This window comes from Delphinapterus leucas, chromosome 14, assembly GCF_059928025.1.
Source record: "Delphinapterus leucas isolate spDelLeu-1000000601 "Yukka" chromosome 14, BTC_Dleu_Yukka2, whole genome shotgun sequence".
Taxonomy (NCBI): Eukaryota; Metazoa; Chordata; class Mammalia; order Artiodactyla; family Monodontidae; genus Delphinapterus; species Delphinapterus leucas.
This window is the reverse complement of record NC_143142.1, coordinates 6,704,267-6,721,061: the sequence shown is the minus strand read 5'-3', so window position 1 is coordinate 6,721,061 and position 16,795 is coordinate 6,704,267. Positions and strand designations below refer to the sequence as shown.

General features: G+C 42.0%; 1 protein-coding gene across 5 annotated transcripts in view; it reads right to left on the bottom strand.

The window, feature by feature from the left end:
• Nucleotides 1-5,577: 5,577 nt before the first annotated feature.
• Nucleotides 5,578-16,795, bottom strand: part of SBNO1 (strawberry notch homolog 1) — a 58,298-nt gene continuing 47,080 nt past the window's right edge. For all 5 annotated transcript variants that reach the window (XM_022597775.2, XM_022597773.2, XM_022597774.2 and 2 more), the window contains 4 exons: nt 15,629-15,766; nt 14,880-14,956; nt 13,675-13,868; nt 5,578-12,124 (listed from right to left, as the gene is read on the bottom strand). In XM_022597775.2, coding sequence (XP_022453483.1) covers nt 11,982-12,124; nt 13,675-13,868; nt 14,880-14,956; nt 15,629-15,766 — 552 coding nt within the window. In that variant the 3' untranslated portion in view covers nt 5,578-11,981. The remainder of the gene's footprint in view (nt 12,125-13,674; nt 13,869-14,879; nt 14,957-15,628; nt 15,767-16,795) is intronic.

The window sequence follows — 16,795 nt, the reverse complement described above, 5'->3', positions numbered from 1 at the left end:
TGGTGACTTAAAACAACAGAGACTTATTTGCTCTCAGTTCTGGAGGCCAGAAGTCTGAAATCAAGGTATGGGCTGGGCCACACTCCCTCTGAAGGCTCTAAGGGACGATACTTTGCCTCTTCCAGCTTCTGGTGGCTCCATGCATTCTGTGGCTTGCGGCTGCATCCCTCCAGCTCTGCCTTCAGATGGCCTTCTTCTCTGTCTTCTCCCCGTCTCTTCTAAGAACACTTGTCATTGGACTGAGGACCCACCTTAATCCAGGATGATGTCATCTCAAGATCCTTAAATTAATTACATCTGCAAAGACCTTTTATCCCCAAAAGGTCACATTTACAGATTCCAGGTGGACATATCTTCTTAATTTTTTTGGGGGGGGGGGTAGGGGAGCACTATTCAACCCACTACAACAGGCTTCAAAAAAGGATCCAGAGGCTTCCCTGGTGGCGCAGTGGTTGAGAGTCCGCCTGCCGATGCAGGGGACACGGGTTTGTGCCCCGGTCCGGGAAGATCCCACATGCCGCGGAGCGGCTGGGCCCGTGAGCCACGGTCGCTGAGCCTGCGCGTCCGGAGCCTGTGCTCCGCAACGGGAGAGGCCACAACAATGAGAGGCCCACGTACCGCAGAAAAAAAAAAAAAGGATCCGGATTTTTTTCCCTTTCTCCTCTGAGAGTTAAAACCCCTAAAAAGGGGAAAAAAAACATTCCTAGTGGCTCCACTAAAAACATCTGTGTGAAACTCCCTCAAATAGGTCCCTTTATTTTTATTTTTTTCAGCAAAGATTTATTGCAGTGTCCGGCAAAGAGAACGGGTGGCTTGGGCTCAAAAACCCTGAACTCCAAATAGGTCCCTTTAAATGAGTGGTTTTAGAAGGATCTAGAATGGTCCCTTATTAGTTTAATGGACATGTCACAGAGTGGCTTGCCAGGGATTAGAGCAGATGAAGGAGGAGGAGGAGCCTAGTGAAAGAGCTTGGCCTGCAAGAACCTCAGGAGATAAATTTTAGTTCTGGATCCACCATGAACCTCTCTTTAGGCCTCAAATAACTTGTTTAACCTACCCGGGCCTTAGTTTCATCTGTAAAACTACGGAGGTTGAACGGGATGAAGCTCTAAGAATTCTCAAAACGCCAACATCCTAAGAAGGCAGACAGACAACACACGTGCCATTTTCTCTAAGGAAAAACGTCAGCCCGGGAAGGCCTTGAAATCATTTTGATACTGTTTCCATCACCATTCTGGGGCAATCAGCTCCAAAGTGGGGTACACCTGCCTCACATGGTAAGAAGGGTGATTCACAGGAGGGAATATTAGAATTCCTGTTTATGTGGGATTTACCACATACATATTAGCACAGAAGCACACATAAGACTTATAAATAACTTAATAAACAATAGTGGAAGTATACTCAGAAACACTTATTAGAACATGTGACCAAAAAAGTTTGGAGACCACTGACTGAAGAAACTAGTTAAGTAAGGCAATCAGACCGAACAGTTTGACAACCAGACAAGTTGTGGGTGAAGTGTCATGATTAAATCAGCAGTTAGTGACTCCAGTGTGGTTTATATCCTCAGGACAGTAAAACCATACTTTATATCAAGTTGTTTTTTTTAAAAATAAATTTATTTATTTTATTTATCTTTGGCTATGCTGGGTCTTCGCTGCTGCATGCGGGCTTTCTCTAGTTGCGGCGAGTGGGGGCTACTCTTCGTTGAGGTGCTCAGGCTTCTCATTGCGGTGGCTTCTCTTGCTGCTGTGCACAGGCTCTAGGCACGTGGGCTTCAGTAGTTGTGCCACATGGGCTCAGTAGTTGTGGCTCGCGGGCTCTAGAGCACAGACTCAGTAGTTGTGGCGCACAGGCTTAGTTGCTCCACAGCATGTGGGATCTTCCCAGACCAAGGATCGAACCTGTGGCGCCTGCAATGGCAGGCAGATTCTTAACCACTGCGCAACCAGGGAAGCCCAAAAGTTTGTTTCTTAAGTCTGATCCACAATAGAAAATCAAAAATGGGGCATGCAGGACTTCCCATGGTCCAGTGGTAAAGAATCCACCTTTCAAGGCAGGGAACGAGGGTTCAATCCCTGGTCCAGCAACTAAGATCCCACATTCCGCTGGGCAACTAAGCCTGTGCACCACAACTACCAAGCTCACGTGCCACAAAGTACAGAGCCCACATGCCCTGGAGCCTGCACATCACAGCTAGAGAGCCCGCACACCCTGGAGCCTGCACGCCACAACTAGAGAAGAGAAAACCCACACGCCACATCTAGAGAGAAGCCCGCGTGCTGCAACCAAGACCCGATGCAGCCAAATAAATAAAGAAATGGGGCATGCAAACATTTGAGGACATAATAAACATCTTTTCATATCAATACCTCTGAACAGGAAACACACATGTAAAAACAAACTGTGGGAAAAGAAAGCTAAACAGAAAATCCAGTATTACTGCAGAAATTGAGAGCACTGTATTTTATCTTGATCTAGGCCTAAAGATGAAAAAGGGGATTCTAGAGACCTCTTATGGCTCTGAACAGTGGACATCTTCACAAAACACCTTTCTACTGAAGGTTCATGAATTTCTCAATTTCCTACAATTAATAATTCATTCTAATTTGGATTTCTCCAGTAATTGCACATCAATCTTTGTGAAAATGAATCTTGCCTACAACCAAAGATAAACAACAGAAGCTAGAGCATTTTTTGCGATACTCAAAAATTTACCCTCTAAAGTTCCCCAAGAAAGGATACTGAAGAAACTGGCGAGAATGGCTGCCTTGGAAAGAAGAACGGGGGCCAAGCGGGAGGAGCAGAGAGCACGAACGTTCACTGTATGTTCTCATCTGCCTGTTGACTTCTGTCAGGTGTTGGTATTACTTATTCAAGCAAACTACCAATCAAAAACATAAAAATTAAGTATCCCAGACTAATTTGGTGTCCACCTAGCCATCCTACCTTTGCATGCTACCCGGTGGTAATTCTTAGGTGGATGGTGATTTGGAACCAGCAGTGTGGCACTCGCCTCTCCTAACCCAACGATGCACTTGACGCCCAGAGTGGGCAGCTTTCAGAGGACGAAGCCAACTTGCTGAGAGTTGGGCTCTAAAAATAAACATTTTGCACATTTCTTTTAGCCTCTTTTCTCTCCATAAAGGCCTCCACAGATGGCTTCTTTACATCATGCTCTCAAATGACTAGCTGATAAATATTCATACTTATGGAAATTGTATTGTACATACTCCAAACCCCCAGCCAGTTAAAGTTTGTATTTTCTGTTATCTCAAGGGTGGTGCCCCCTTGCTCATGGGTCTTGTCCTCTGTAAAACACACACAAATTTGTGCACACACACACACAGATCAGACACCAGCTTTTGCCTCTGTATGATTAATTTGCTTAGAGGCGATTTTGACCCTCAGGAGGACATTAGGCCATGTCTGGAGACATTTTGGATTTCCATAACTGGGGGGTGCAGGGTACACAGTGTGTACTACTGGCACCTAGTGGGTGGAAGCAGGGATGCTGCTCTACACCCTACAATGCACAGGACGGTCCCCACATCACCCCACTCTCTGCAAAGAATGGCCCGGCCCAAATGTCAACGGTGCTGAGGCCCTGGGAGACACAACGTGAGGCTGAAAAGCAGAATGGATTACAGATTAAAACACTGAAGGGGAACAAGGTCAAAGCAAACTGGAACCGTAACAGAAAAACTCAGTGGGGACAGTGGAGGCTCTACATGAAGTCTGGCCCCTCGTTTCTTATTCAAATTAATACTCAATTTATTAAGGTTATATATTCAAGAACAAGTTTCCTTTCAGTCTTCAAGCACGACTTAGAAATATTTTAGGAAAATTTTAGTTAAAATGTAAAACACTCCCCTTTCACTTGTTCTTCAATTAATGCTCAATTATCTCACGTATTTGGCAGACTAAATTTCCCTAAATGTAAACATCGTTTACAAATCTGATTAAATTCCTTTAAGCATTTCCAGCTACAAACTGAACACGACTTTCTCAAGCATTTCAAACCCCACAAAGAAAAGACTTGCAAACAAGCCAGACTCCAACCATTTACAAAATGCCTCTGTCCGTGTTTAGAGGACAGCGGCATGGACTCCTGGCCCAGACCGCCCCTTGCTGCTTCCCTGACCTCTGTGCCCATCTCACCTGTAAAGTGAGGGCGCCAGCACTCATACCGCATAGGGGCAGGGAGGTTTAAACACAAACACACACACACACACACACACACACACACACACTCAGGGCAAAGGGATCTACTCACTGTTCTGGGTGTCCTGTGGTGTCTTCTCTCCTGTTCATTCCCAATTTCTCTAGCTTCCCAAGCCCAGTGCAAAGGAGCTGACTGGATCTCGTCAGGTCATTACTTCTCCATCGATGAGCCCCAGGGCTCACCACACTCCCTTCTCTCCATCCACGGCAGCCTCCTCAAGGCAGGCTGGTGCCAGTGGACTGTCGGTCACCTCCTGGGCCCCCCATCAGGCACCCAGCATCCCTAATGTCTCCTTCTTAGCTCCCGCGACCACCGGAACCTTAACTTGCTCGCTCGTTTGCTATCTCTGACATGAGAATAACTACCCACGAGGAGTCTCTACTGAGGACTGCATGTGGCCCGACATAGACACACAGCAGTTGCTTATTAAACACTTAGTGAAGAAACATGAAATACAGGCACTAGGGCTTCCCTGGTGGCGCAGTGGTTAAGAATCCACCTGCCAATGCAGGGGACAGTGTTCGAACCCCGGTCCGGGAAGATCCCACATGCCGCAGAGCAACTAAGCCTGTGCACCACAACTACGGAGCCTGCATTCTAGAGCCCACGTGCCACAACTACTGAGCTCGCATGCCACAACTACTGAAGCCCACGCACCTAGAGCCTGTGCTCCACAGAAAGAGAAGCCACCACAATCAGAAGCCCGTGCACCACAACGAAGAGTAGCCCCTGCTCGCCGCAACTAGAGAAAGCCCGCACACAGCAACGAAGACACAACACAGCCAAAAATAAATAGAAGAAATACAGGCACGAATTTCCACAAAAATTAGAAACTAAAATGCTTTTCATCTGAAAACTAGAGGAGGACTGAGGACTACGGAAAGGACTACAGAAAGCACCCCACAGTGACTGGCACACGCTATGTTGTCTGCAGTAGTTTCCGTTTTGTTTTTTCTTAAGCAGAGCTCCAATCTTACGACTCAGACTGGATGGCTGTGCACCATCAGGAATGAATTTTAAATAGGAAGCCTCATACCCCCAAGTCCTCCAACACTCCTGGCACCTTTCAGGGAGGACACCCCATGACCCAAGACCCCCGGCTTGGGCACCCGGTGCTGACTCACTGAAGCTCTGCAGCAGCACGGGCATTTCTGACTCTAACAAATGCTTGGTTGCATTTTCTCCACATCGTGAGAAGTCTTCTAGAATTCATTTAAAATAAAAAACCAACATAAAAGAAGTCCGAGCCCCCAACGGAAAGAAGCTCTCTAGGTGAGCGTGGTTGCCCTGACACAGCTTAAACGGGTGCTCAGAACCCAGACAAAGAAAATACACAGAGAAAAGCAGCATATTAGCCAGTTTAATTTATTTAAGAATCTTACAAAAAAAGGAAAAAAAAACAGAAAAACAAAAATCAAAAGACACAACAAAAAACCTAAATACAGAATTCGTTACGCTTCATGGTTGATCGTTTTTACTTGCAAGGGTATAAAACCTCGCTAAATGCAGCCAATACATTTTTATTGCATGAGACCCAATTTTTAAAGTTACAAATCAAAACGGTCAGAACAATCGTTTCTGGACACTCGGTACTGTATTACCACGGAAGGCTGAAGCAGTGCAGTATCATCAGAACAGTGCGTACCCTTCATACACTGACGGACATTCAAAACAGAGTAGCAATATAAAAAGAGAGATTTTAAAAAAGAGAACAGAACAGAAACAACCAGAAGAGTTTACATCCACCTTTGTTTCAAATTGTCTTTGGATTCCATCATATGTTGTCTCAAGATGCACCATGTCAGATCAGTAAAGGAAGGAAGATCTATGCCTACGTATAAAAGTATCCTTTGCTCAGCAGAGGTAGAACCTGGCAAAAGTTTTATTGCAGAGATACAGCGTACCTCTTCCCACCTCTCATGGTTGATGGTAGATACAAGTGGTTATTGAAAAATAATATCAGTAGTTTGCAAATTCAGTATAAACCATGAACAGGATGATTTTTTCTGATGGAGGTGAGACTGCAATGTGCTACGTAGAAAAAAAGCTCTCTGCCCCGTAAAGTGGAAGTCAGAAAGAAGGCTGAAGCTTCTTTATCCTCTTCAGTGCCACAAATACTGTCACAGCAAGAAACGCCCTCAGGACAGGGTGGGCGGAAAAGCCAGGGAGTTCTCACTAAGGGGCCTGCGGACTGACCCTCAGCCCCAAGGAGGCCTGACCTGCAAGTATCAAAGAGAACTGATGTTCCCAGGTGGCACCCCTTGCTCGACTCTGCACTACAAGGGTGTAGTCTTAGCCTCATGGTGTCCTGACGGCTGCTGCTCCACGGGTGCCAGAGGAGGAAAGCCGGGCAGGACGTGTTGGGACAGGGATTCCCACTGGAGCTCTCCTCTGAAAGGCCCCGTTTCATGACAAATTAGGTTCCTAAGACTTACCTAAATGCAGACAACTTTTAAGTTTCAGGAAGTCTACGAAGTTCAGTAGTAACGAGAGAAACATGTACACAAATGAAGGCCCAAGAAAGGCTCACGGCTATCTTTCCTGAAAGTTAAGGAGGAAGATTTTCTTAAAAGTGTGAAATCTCTAAGTAAAAATGCAATGTTGGCCTCCCTGGTGATGATTACCACCACTTTTGTGAGCCACCCCTGGGTCTGCCCTACTGGCAACACTAATCCAATCATTAAGAATGCCCTGATCCAGCTCAGCTCCTAGCTTTACAGCCAATCTAGTCAAGATCAATTCACCAGCTCACTGGTGGCGGGACAGCACAGCAGATCCTACCAGCCAGTCCCTCCACAGTTAACTGGCTGTTTTACCCTCAGCACAGAATCGACCCTTGAGCTGAAGGCTCATGGAAGCCTCCACAGCAGTTGTGCTGCTCGATTCCGGAGGAAAACTGTCCCTTAAAGGACATTCTCTAATGTCACCTGTCAGCATGGACACCAGCATGTACCAGGTCTGTCTCCACTCCTGCTATAAATATCCTTAACTGGTGGGAGCAGAAGCAGATTACCCATGCTCACTGGAAAGTAAGCTTCTGATTGTTACTTGCAGGCTAAAAGTACACGCTGGACTTCTTAAAGAAACAGAAAATCTGCAGCAGTAGCAGGTCATAAATCACTGTTCAGATCTGCAAGATTTTCCTCTCAGCTGGAAAGCCACAAGGATGAAGGATTTGGTGCAGGCCTGAAAAATTGCAAGGGTAGGAACAAGGCGGGTTTACTGAAGAGCAAGTTTGATCCCAAATGCACTGAAGAAGTTAGAGGAGCTTAAAGGAAGTCTTGGGAAGAAATTTTTTAGGTGAAAACATGAGGTTCACTATAGCTTCCAAAGAGCAACATAAATGAGCATAACTAGTCATATAATGACAGTATCAGAAATTGCACTCAAGTACATTCCCCCCAATACAATGCATTGCACACAGTAAAAATTTGTAATAAAAATGCAAAACACAATCAGGCATGTTGAAAAATATTAACACAAAACAGACATAGGAATTCTATGGTAAAGATGCAAAACCGAATTCTAAAATATATGAACAAATTCAACTAAGAAGTTTTTCATACGTTTCTACATCCAAAAAAAAAAAACAATTTGTAAGAAGCCCCCTATGGGAAGTCAAGAAAAGAATAAATAGGATTGAAGGGAGGAGGGAAAAGAGAAAAACAAGCTGGTGGCGTCCCAATTTACAAGAAATATTTACATTCAGAATTCAAAAAGAACTCAACATTTCTATATATACACATTATGTACATATATATATATATAAGTACAGCATAAAATCAGAAGGTGGGTTTTGGATTTCACCTCAAGTACGCAGAAAAAAAATTACTAGCTAGCTCGAGTTGCAGGTATCTATAGATGTGTTTCCTTCACTTATATGCCCTTAAAAGACACTGCCTTTGTACTAGACAACTGGCATCCAATGAGGACTTTTTACAAATGGCTTTTGCTCACAGCTGTAGCCATGACATGGACTGCCTGCTGCATATTCCAGCAGCAAAGCATGCACAGTGAGCGTGCGAGGTGTGGTGTTAGCCAAGGAGACTCCAGACATAGAGGAAGGACAGTCAACAAATGCCTACTGTCCCTGGGATGCCTGCACTAACCAAACATCTGTTAACTGCATACTGGTCTAACAGCGACTCTTATGTAGCACCATTCTTAGAAACTATCAAATATCATTCAGGTACATTTTTATTTTATTTTTTCAGGTACATTTTTAAAATGAGAGTATTTAGATAGGGACCTTCCTCTTAATACCTAATCAAGAAAAGGACCCAAGTGAAAAACACTTTTCCTCTGCTCCTACTTTCATAAACTGAAATGCATCAATCATTTCTAATCTATTGCTTTTTTTCCCCTCCTGCTAAACTGGAAAGTGGAGGGGACTGAGGGAAGGCTCCCATTATACAACGGTAAGTGTCTGGTACCCTTTCTCGTCATGCCTGTTAGAAGTTGCTCTAATAGCATCACATGGAGATTAGCAAATGAATGCCCCAGTGGCTACAGCCAGAAACTTATGCTTCTAGAATATTATATACCCCTGGAGCTTGGTAATCTAGAACTTTCACCATTACAGATGAAGCAGAATACAAGTAAAAGGTTTACTGTTGCAACTCAAAAAGGTTTCTGAAGTGCTAGCTGGACTGGAATAAATACATATACACACACACACCACTACATTGCTTTGGATGCAGGTTCTTGCTAACTTATATACAGATGCAAAGAGAAGATACTGAAGAGTGTATCGGCAATTTAGCAGCAAAAAGGGAAAATTGCTTAAGCTATTTACTTTTTCATCAACTGTGTTTAAAAATACCTTATTAATACTTTTAGGAATTCATATCGTTGATAAATATCTGGGTTATCCCACTAAACTGCAGCTTGTGGTAGGGAGGGTGCTAAATTAGGGGAACACTAACCCCCCCGCCAATACCATCTGAGCAGCTCTGGACTGGGAAAGTGGTTTTCAGTACAATCGGCACTGTAAACTCTGAAAACACTCACGTGACTTGTAATCAAAATCTTTGTGCTCAGAGCCATATTGCTAAAAAGGGAGAAAAGGCATTACAGAGGCCAAATGGACTCACATCGGGTTCAACAAGGTAAGGTCCCTGGGTTCAGACGTGGCATTCAGATCCTGAAATACAAGGATCTGTTGTACAGAAGTTAGCTGTTGTTGAGACTTGATTTTTTGACAGAGGAGGACCTTGAATGCTGGGTTTTCCCATGTTGACCAACCTAAAACTTGCTGACTTGGGTAAGGGCACAGTGTTAAAGGTCATGTGTTCACCTCCAGAGAGAGGATGGGAAGCAGACTGCCAGCGCTCACATGCACACCACACCACGATAAGCATGTGCACGTGGCACCTCGGCTCCCCATTCATTTACACGGCTGCCTTTCTGAGGTCTACTTTGAGAGTTTTCAGAGGCCTTATTTCTGGACTTTTTTTTAAAAAAGCAAAACAAAGCTGTTCTACAAAGAACAGAACATACATATATCCCCCTTTGTAACAAGATAGCTATTCCAAGAGCAAACATTACATCATAAATTGTGAGGGTCAACTAACTGCATGCTAAAGAATCCTCACACTGAAGCTGCTTGGAAAAAACCATAACCTGCTAAAAAAGATACTCCCACACACAAAAAAGGGAAGTTGGGCCAAGCCTCCAAGAGGGAGTCTCTTTTCCCCAACCCTGCCATTTTGTCTCACTGGAGGTAACAGGCTTGTTATGCTTCCCCCTCCACAGCTCTATTTCACCTTGGGAAGTTGATGGAAGCTGACTGGGCTCCTGATTTAAAAACAGAAGAACTAACTGGGAAGTTTTGGTGCAGGTGGACAATTCTGTTCTTGACTGCCAGCTGGGTCTAGTGGCCCTAACAAGGGACATTGGTTGATATTCATATGGATCACTGCCTGAGATATAAGGACTAGACTGAGGATAAAAGTTGCATCCACTGGGCAAAATATGCCAAAGAACAGAAATTATTCTCAATTTGTTCCTTTAGGCGTCTAGAATAAATAAATCCAAAGAAAGAAAACTTATGGTAAACGTGACATAACCAAACTCAGGCTTGAAGAAACCCAACAGGATGATAGCCCTAGCTTTCCCATCAGTTAACATATATATCTCACCTAATTCTGCAATAAGTTTAGAAAGTTACAAAGGAGAACAGTTCAACTTGAGAAACTTTCAAAAGTACTATCATTTTACCCCTTCCTCAACACCATTTCAATTTTGAGGGGTAGGTTTTAAACCAAAATATAAGGCTACCTGGAATGTTGAGCAACACGCAAGTTCTGCAGCATCCCCATCACAGACTACTTTTGAAGGTGGTGAGGGCCTAAACAAGAGTCCACTTCTGCTTAGTATAATAACTTTTTATTTGACATCTACAAGATTGTGGTATCTTGCAGCTTTTGACCAGGTTTATACAATCTCAGTTTTTCAATAGTGCAACCTGTGCAAGCAAAAAAAAAAAAAGGAAAGGAAAAAAAAAGGAAACAAAAAGACCAACTGTCCCCTCACTTGTTTTTATAAACATCTATTATAGGCGAAACAAAACTTACCCATATTATAGATAAGTGTCTATTCACATTTGTACATTACCATTTTTAACAGCTTGAGATAAACTCTACAATGTCTTACAACACATTAAACAATATTCAAGTTACTGGGTAACAACAATAACAACAAGAAATAAACATACAGCAGAAGCCTCAAGTGTTTCCTCATTGTCTAGTTTACAACTCAAGTACGGTTTCCATTTTTAAGAGTGACAAAGCAAATTAAGATAACGAAGTAAAAAAAAGAAAGATTGTTTGCAAGACGGAAGCCAATTTGTACTTCTTTCTAAAACTATCTTTAAGTTAAGAAAAATGTGATTTTAAGAAAAGCAGGCTTGTAGCCATTTTTGCAGCACACATTAGGAATACTATTAATACATTAAAATTAACTTTTAAGAGTTTTATCACCAAAAAATGTATGTACTCATTACCTTGACAAGAAACCTGGGGCAGGGAGAATGGGAGAAGGTGATTTCGCAGGGTTTGAAGCAATACCCAGGTATAAACACTATAAAAATGCAATAACCAATGCTGTACATCTACAAATGTTTCTCTCCGTTACTTGACTTCTGTGTTAATCTTGTTTACGCATGCTTTCAAAGACATGCACTGTCAGAACAAAAACTAGAAAAAGAACCTGAATGCATGATATGTAACCTTTCATTTCATGCTTTAATAAACCTATTGTTTTAATAAGTTGGAAAAAGAAACCAATATATATTTTCTCTATTTATAGACTCAAAACACATGCATCCGGGGATAAGTCCCACAGCAATGGCATGGATGTACTGCGTTAACCCTGAGCACTGTATAACATAAAAGTAAAGCCAGTTTGGGAAGTTCCAAGCATTTTTAAACCAATTATGGTTCGTAGCTTTTAACAAACTCACAAACAAACAGACTGACACACACGCACACATACCCCTCTGCTCACCCAAAGTAAAAGCATACGGTAAGTACCATGGGAAAAGCACGAGGAAAGACATATGTACCACCATCGGCACTGCTGATTTTCAGTTTTGCTATCTATTCCAGGTTTGTCCTTATTCCCAAAAAAATTAACTAGAGAGAGAGCACAACTGAAAAAAAATTATAATTCTTTGGAAACTGTCCCTGATTTTTATGCAAATGATATGCTTCAACAGCATTTCATATACATCCATGTTGAAACCTGTCTGTTCTTATGCGTTGCTCAAATTGGCGATGCTCTGGGGGTGACGCTGCTGCCAGAGCTGTTTCTGCTGGACTGCAAGCTGTTGAGACTGGTCTGAAGTTGACAGGAGATTTATAAGAGGAGACACACAATTTGCAGGAATGATCAAACCTGCAATTAGAAAACAAGAATTTATAAAGGTTGCTTCCAGGAGAAACCACACTATTTTACAGCTTCATAGCAAATTCCAAATGAAGTATAATATTAAGTTTAATGAATAAGACTCCACAAAAAAACTAAATGAACACCTAATAACTGAACTGGCCCCTTCAGAAGTAGCCCGATTCCTCAGCAGCATCACCCACAAATACCTGAGCACATGCATGTGTCTAGTGCAACACCATCTTCTTGCTGAAACAACAGAAGGCCAAGTACAGTACCTTCCTATCTACTATCTTTGAAGCTCCACAAATGTATGCAAGCACCACCTTCTTTGGCATATACTAATGTACCAAAGAGACTACAAAATAGTGGCTGCAAATTCAAATGCATACTGAAGCAGTAACTTCTAAGTGGCACAGTGTGGAAGTCAGCAAACTGGAGAGTATATATATCCTGGGTAAGGGAAATTTAACTCCTCCCATGTGGGAACAGGGGCTCAATGTTCCAAGCTTCTCTGTTGTTGCTGCTGCTGTTGTTGTTGAAGAAGATAGAAATCCAGTCTTCTGATTTTTTTTAAATAAATTTATTTATTTTATTTATTTTTGGCTGCGTTGGGCCTTTGTTGTTGCACACAAGGTTTCTCTAGTTGCGGCGAGCGGGGGCTACTCTTCATTGTGGTGCGTGGGCTTCTCACTGCAGTGGCTTCTCTTGTTGCGGAGCGTGGGCTCTAGGCACATGGGCTTCAGTAGTTGCAGCACGCGGGCTCAGCAGTTGTGGCTTGCGGGCTCTAGAGCGCAGGCTCAGTAGTTGTGGCACATGGGCTTGGTTGCTCCGCGGCATGTGGGATCTTTTCGGACCAGGGCTCGAACCCGTGTCCCCTGCATTGACAGGCAGATTCTTAACCACTGCGCCACCAGGGAAGCCCACAATCTTTTGATTTTTAAAAGTTGGCAACTAACTCAATTGAAATCTTGCAACCAAAAATACTTGAGGAGCAAAAAAATGTCCATGGACTGACTAGCCCACAGGCTACCAATGTGCAACCAGGATACAGAGCAAGGTTGTTGCAAAAGAAACAAAGACAATGCGACAGGGAAAGTGCAATAACTGGGTGGATTTCCGTGAGGCCTGTCATTGAGGGAACAGTAGGAGCGGCTAGCCTGGTCTCCCTTGCTCCCTGCAGGACTCCAGTCCATCCTCTGTGCACAGTGGCTTTGACTTCCACAGTCTCAATGTGGCACAATGAACATAAAGACTTCAGAGAATCCTTAGTCTTCATACCAGGGAGCCTGCACAGATGTCGACAGTGAGGGAGGGGAGCAAGAGCACCGAGGGCAGCATAAAATCACAACCACATCAGGATTTCAGCCAGAGCCAACTACACCCATTCAAAAGCTTAACTACTGTTTATCCTTTTAAGAACATAATACAAAGCAAGCTCTACCCCACCACTGGAATAGATAGATGCTAAGATTCTAAGACGTTAGAAGCAAAATAAGAAAAACACAGGACCTGATTTTTCTTCTCAAGGCTCAAACCAAAAAAAAATTAAAACTCACCTACAATCCGCTGTCCATCCTCTGTTCTTAGCCGAACTATCTGCATTTTCACGTTTGTGCCACTGACAGATGCGAGAACACCCTCGACTTTTGTCCAGACACTCAGTACTGAGCCACATAACACATAGTATGTGCGGCAACGAAGACCTATTTCACAAACTAATCCCAAACTTGCTTTTTTGCAATTGCCACGCCTAGGATAGATAATAAGGAAAAAAATGTATATGTGCGTGCACACACACACACACACACACACACACACACAAGGCCCACAAGGTCTACCCTAATTTCAAATGGAAAACGGCCTACCGTCATTTACCTTTACTGATATAGTTTGTAGACTGCAGTCCTTCTGACATACTGGATTATCCTGTCCAACTTAAGGTATCACTACTGATTTTAAAATTAGTTATTTCTTGGGCCTGACTCCCTTGTAAAAGGGCTGATTTATTGGTCTTGATATCCACTTAAGCATTTGTCATTTTAATATCCATTAGTTTACTGTATTAATGTCAGTTTATAAAATAATCCTGCCAGTTATTTCCGTAGTATTAAACTACCAATATACAGTTCTAAATCAGGTAAGTGGAAAAGCCCTCAGCAAATAAACAAAAGCAAATTTATCTACCTACACGTGTCTAAATAAAAACCTAGCTAAAATTCATCTATATCCTGTATCCCTTTTCAAAAAGTGGGCCAGATACTCCATTTTCAATGCCCTGAAATGAACATAATGACTTGAGAACACCTCTGGCTAGCCCAGTAGCACAGCAGGATCAGCTCCAGGGCTCAACAACAAAGTTTCTAGTGCTGTTAACTATTTGAGGTACCTCTGTGGTTTCCTAGAAGTTCCCTAGCCTTAAAAATAAAACTGATTTGGGACACCAATAAAACTTTGGAGGAAGGAAAAAATAAAGGAAGGGAAGGAAGGAGAGGAGAAAGAAAAAGTCTCAACCCTAAGAATGATAGTTAAGTCCATGCTGGCAGACAACATTTGGTTGGAAGTAACAAAGCATCAGTGGGGAGACCTAAAACAGTGCATGGTCCAGAGACTTCCAACAAGTACCTCTGCTTAAAGAAACAACACCGAGCAATTGATAATCTGCTTGTGTACTTATAGGGACAGATAGCTAAAGAATGAAGGGATGTTTAAATTAAATCTTGATTATACTTTGGAATATATGGTGAGAAAAATGAAAACTAACCAATAAGCATGAGTACAAGTATCTGCAGATGAATTATACTGATCTAACCAGTGGACCAGGGCATCGTCTGAGACTACCTGTGAAAATAAGACAAAAATTCCATTGAAAAGGTATTGTTTTAAACAAACTGGTTGCCTAATTTGGTCTCTAAAGCCAACTTAAAACCATCTTTATACAGAAAACATGGTCTTCACTACTGCTTGCATTTGAGTGTTACCCATAAAGCTCTGCCATGAGGTTTTTCCCATGTAATGAATATTTCAAATAGTTAACTTAATTATAATTGTTTGCAAGTGAAAACGGCTAGGGATAATAGTAATATAAGGTAATACTAACAACAAAATAACATAGTAAAGTTAGGAAAAACAGATATCACTGTTTTTCCAGAAATTATTGCAAAATATAAACACAGCAGTTCACAGTAAAACCAAGAGTTGGTGGGAAGGAATTTCAGTCTTGTACATCTTCCCTTTATTTAAAAAATTCTATTTTTTGTAGTTAGCACTATAGAAACTTCCTTTTCTGATAACATAAGCTGTTTCAAATAATCATCTTTAAGTTTCCTAACAGTTGATAACATTAAGACTGGGATATTAATTTAACAAGAGTTGATAAAACTTTTTCTGAAACAATTTTCCAGTAATCAAATAGGAAAAATTGACAATTTACATATAAACATAAACATAGTTGCAATATACTATTATAAAACAAGTATTTATATATAACATCATGTACAAATGGAAAAATACCTTCTTATATTTCTTTTTTAGATCAGCATAAATTTCTAATTTGAGCTGTTTCCCAGTATTTGGTCTATAAACTAAGAAAAGCTTCTTTTTAGGATTCACTTCTTTAACTAAGATGGCAGTTTTCTTGTTGTTTCTTATCTATTAAAAATAAATAAATAGGTGAGAAAATATAAAGATTCAATACTGCACACTTTAAGACACGCTTGCTTTTTGTACCATCACATCACCAAAGCCAAATGAGTTTGTAAATACAAAACTGTATGAAAGGATAACACCTGCTGTGTAACCGACTTGAACAAGGTCTCACCAAAGTGAAGGCTAATGGACCTTATCTCTGAGGCAAGACAATCTTTAGAAAATTGTGTTGAGTAATAAGACTTAAAGCACGATGTCCAGTGGAGACAATTTTGCTTCCTCTAGTCCAGGAAACTGGACTCGCAGCCTCAACAGGGTCAGAGGTATGTGACGTAAGAATCTAGGTAGTGGGCAAGAAGGGTCTTCACAGGAAATAATTTTACCTCTACTGTATGTTACTCTCCTTCAAGTTACAATGAAATATATAACCTTCAAGATAATGCCTTTTGATCACCCACAGTCCTCTGAATTCATCTACTGCATCAGTGCTACAACCTATTCCTATGGTTGTGTGACGGTAAAATATCACATGAAATATCACAAATTCATCTGTAAACGGTAACGCTGTAACAGGAGAAAGCCAAATGCTGAACAAATAATACATAAATATGATGCAGAAGTGGAAGAAAACGATGCATTAGACAAACGATGGAACTTGTTTTATTTTAAAAATTTTTTAAAAGTTGGACTTTATGAGAGGAACCCTGAGACTTGTAAAAAGCCCCATTTAACGCAAAGAAAAATAAGATTGGGAAAATTAGTATTTCTTTTGAAGAATGGTGAACAATTTCAAAGCAACAGTCTCCGGAGCAAAACTGAAGGAAAAAGAAAAGTTTCAAAGGTATTTTCCCAGCTCCTCTACAAAATAAATCATTTGCTAAGCTACTACCTTTTTTAAATTTTATTTTATTTTTGCGGTACGTGGGCCTCTCACTGCCGTGGCCGCTCCCGTTGCGGAGCACAGGCTCCGGGCGCACAGGCTCAGTGGCCATGGCTCACGGGCCCAGCTGCTCCGCAGCATGTGGAATCTTC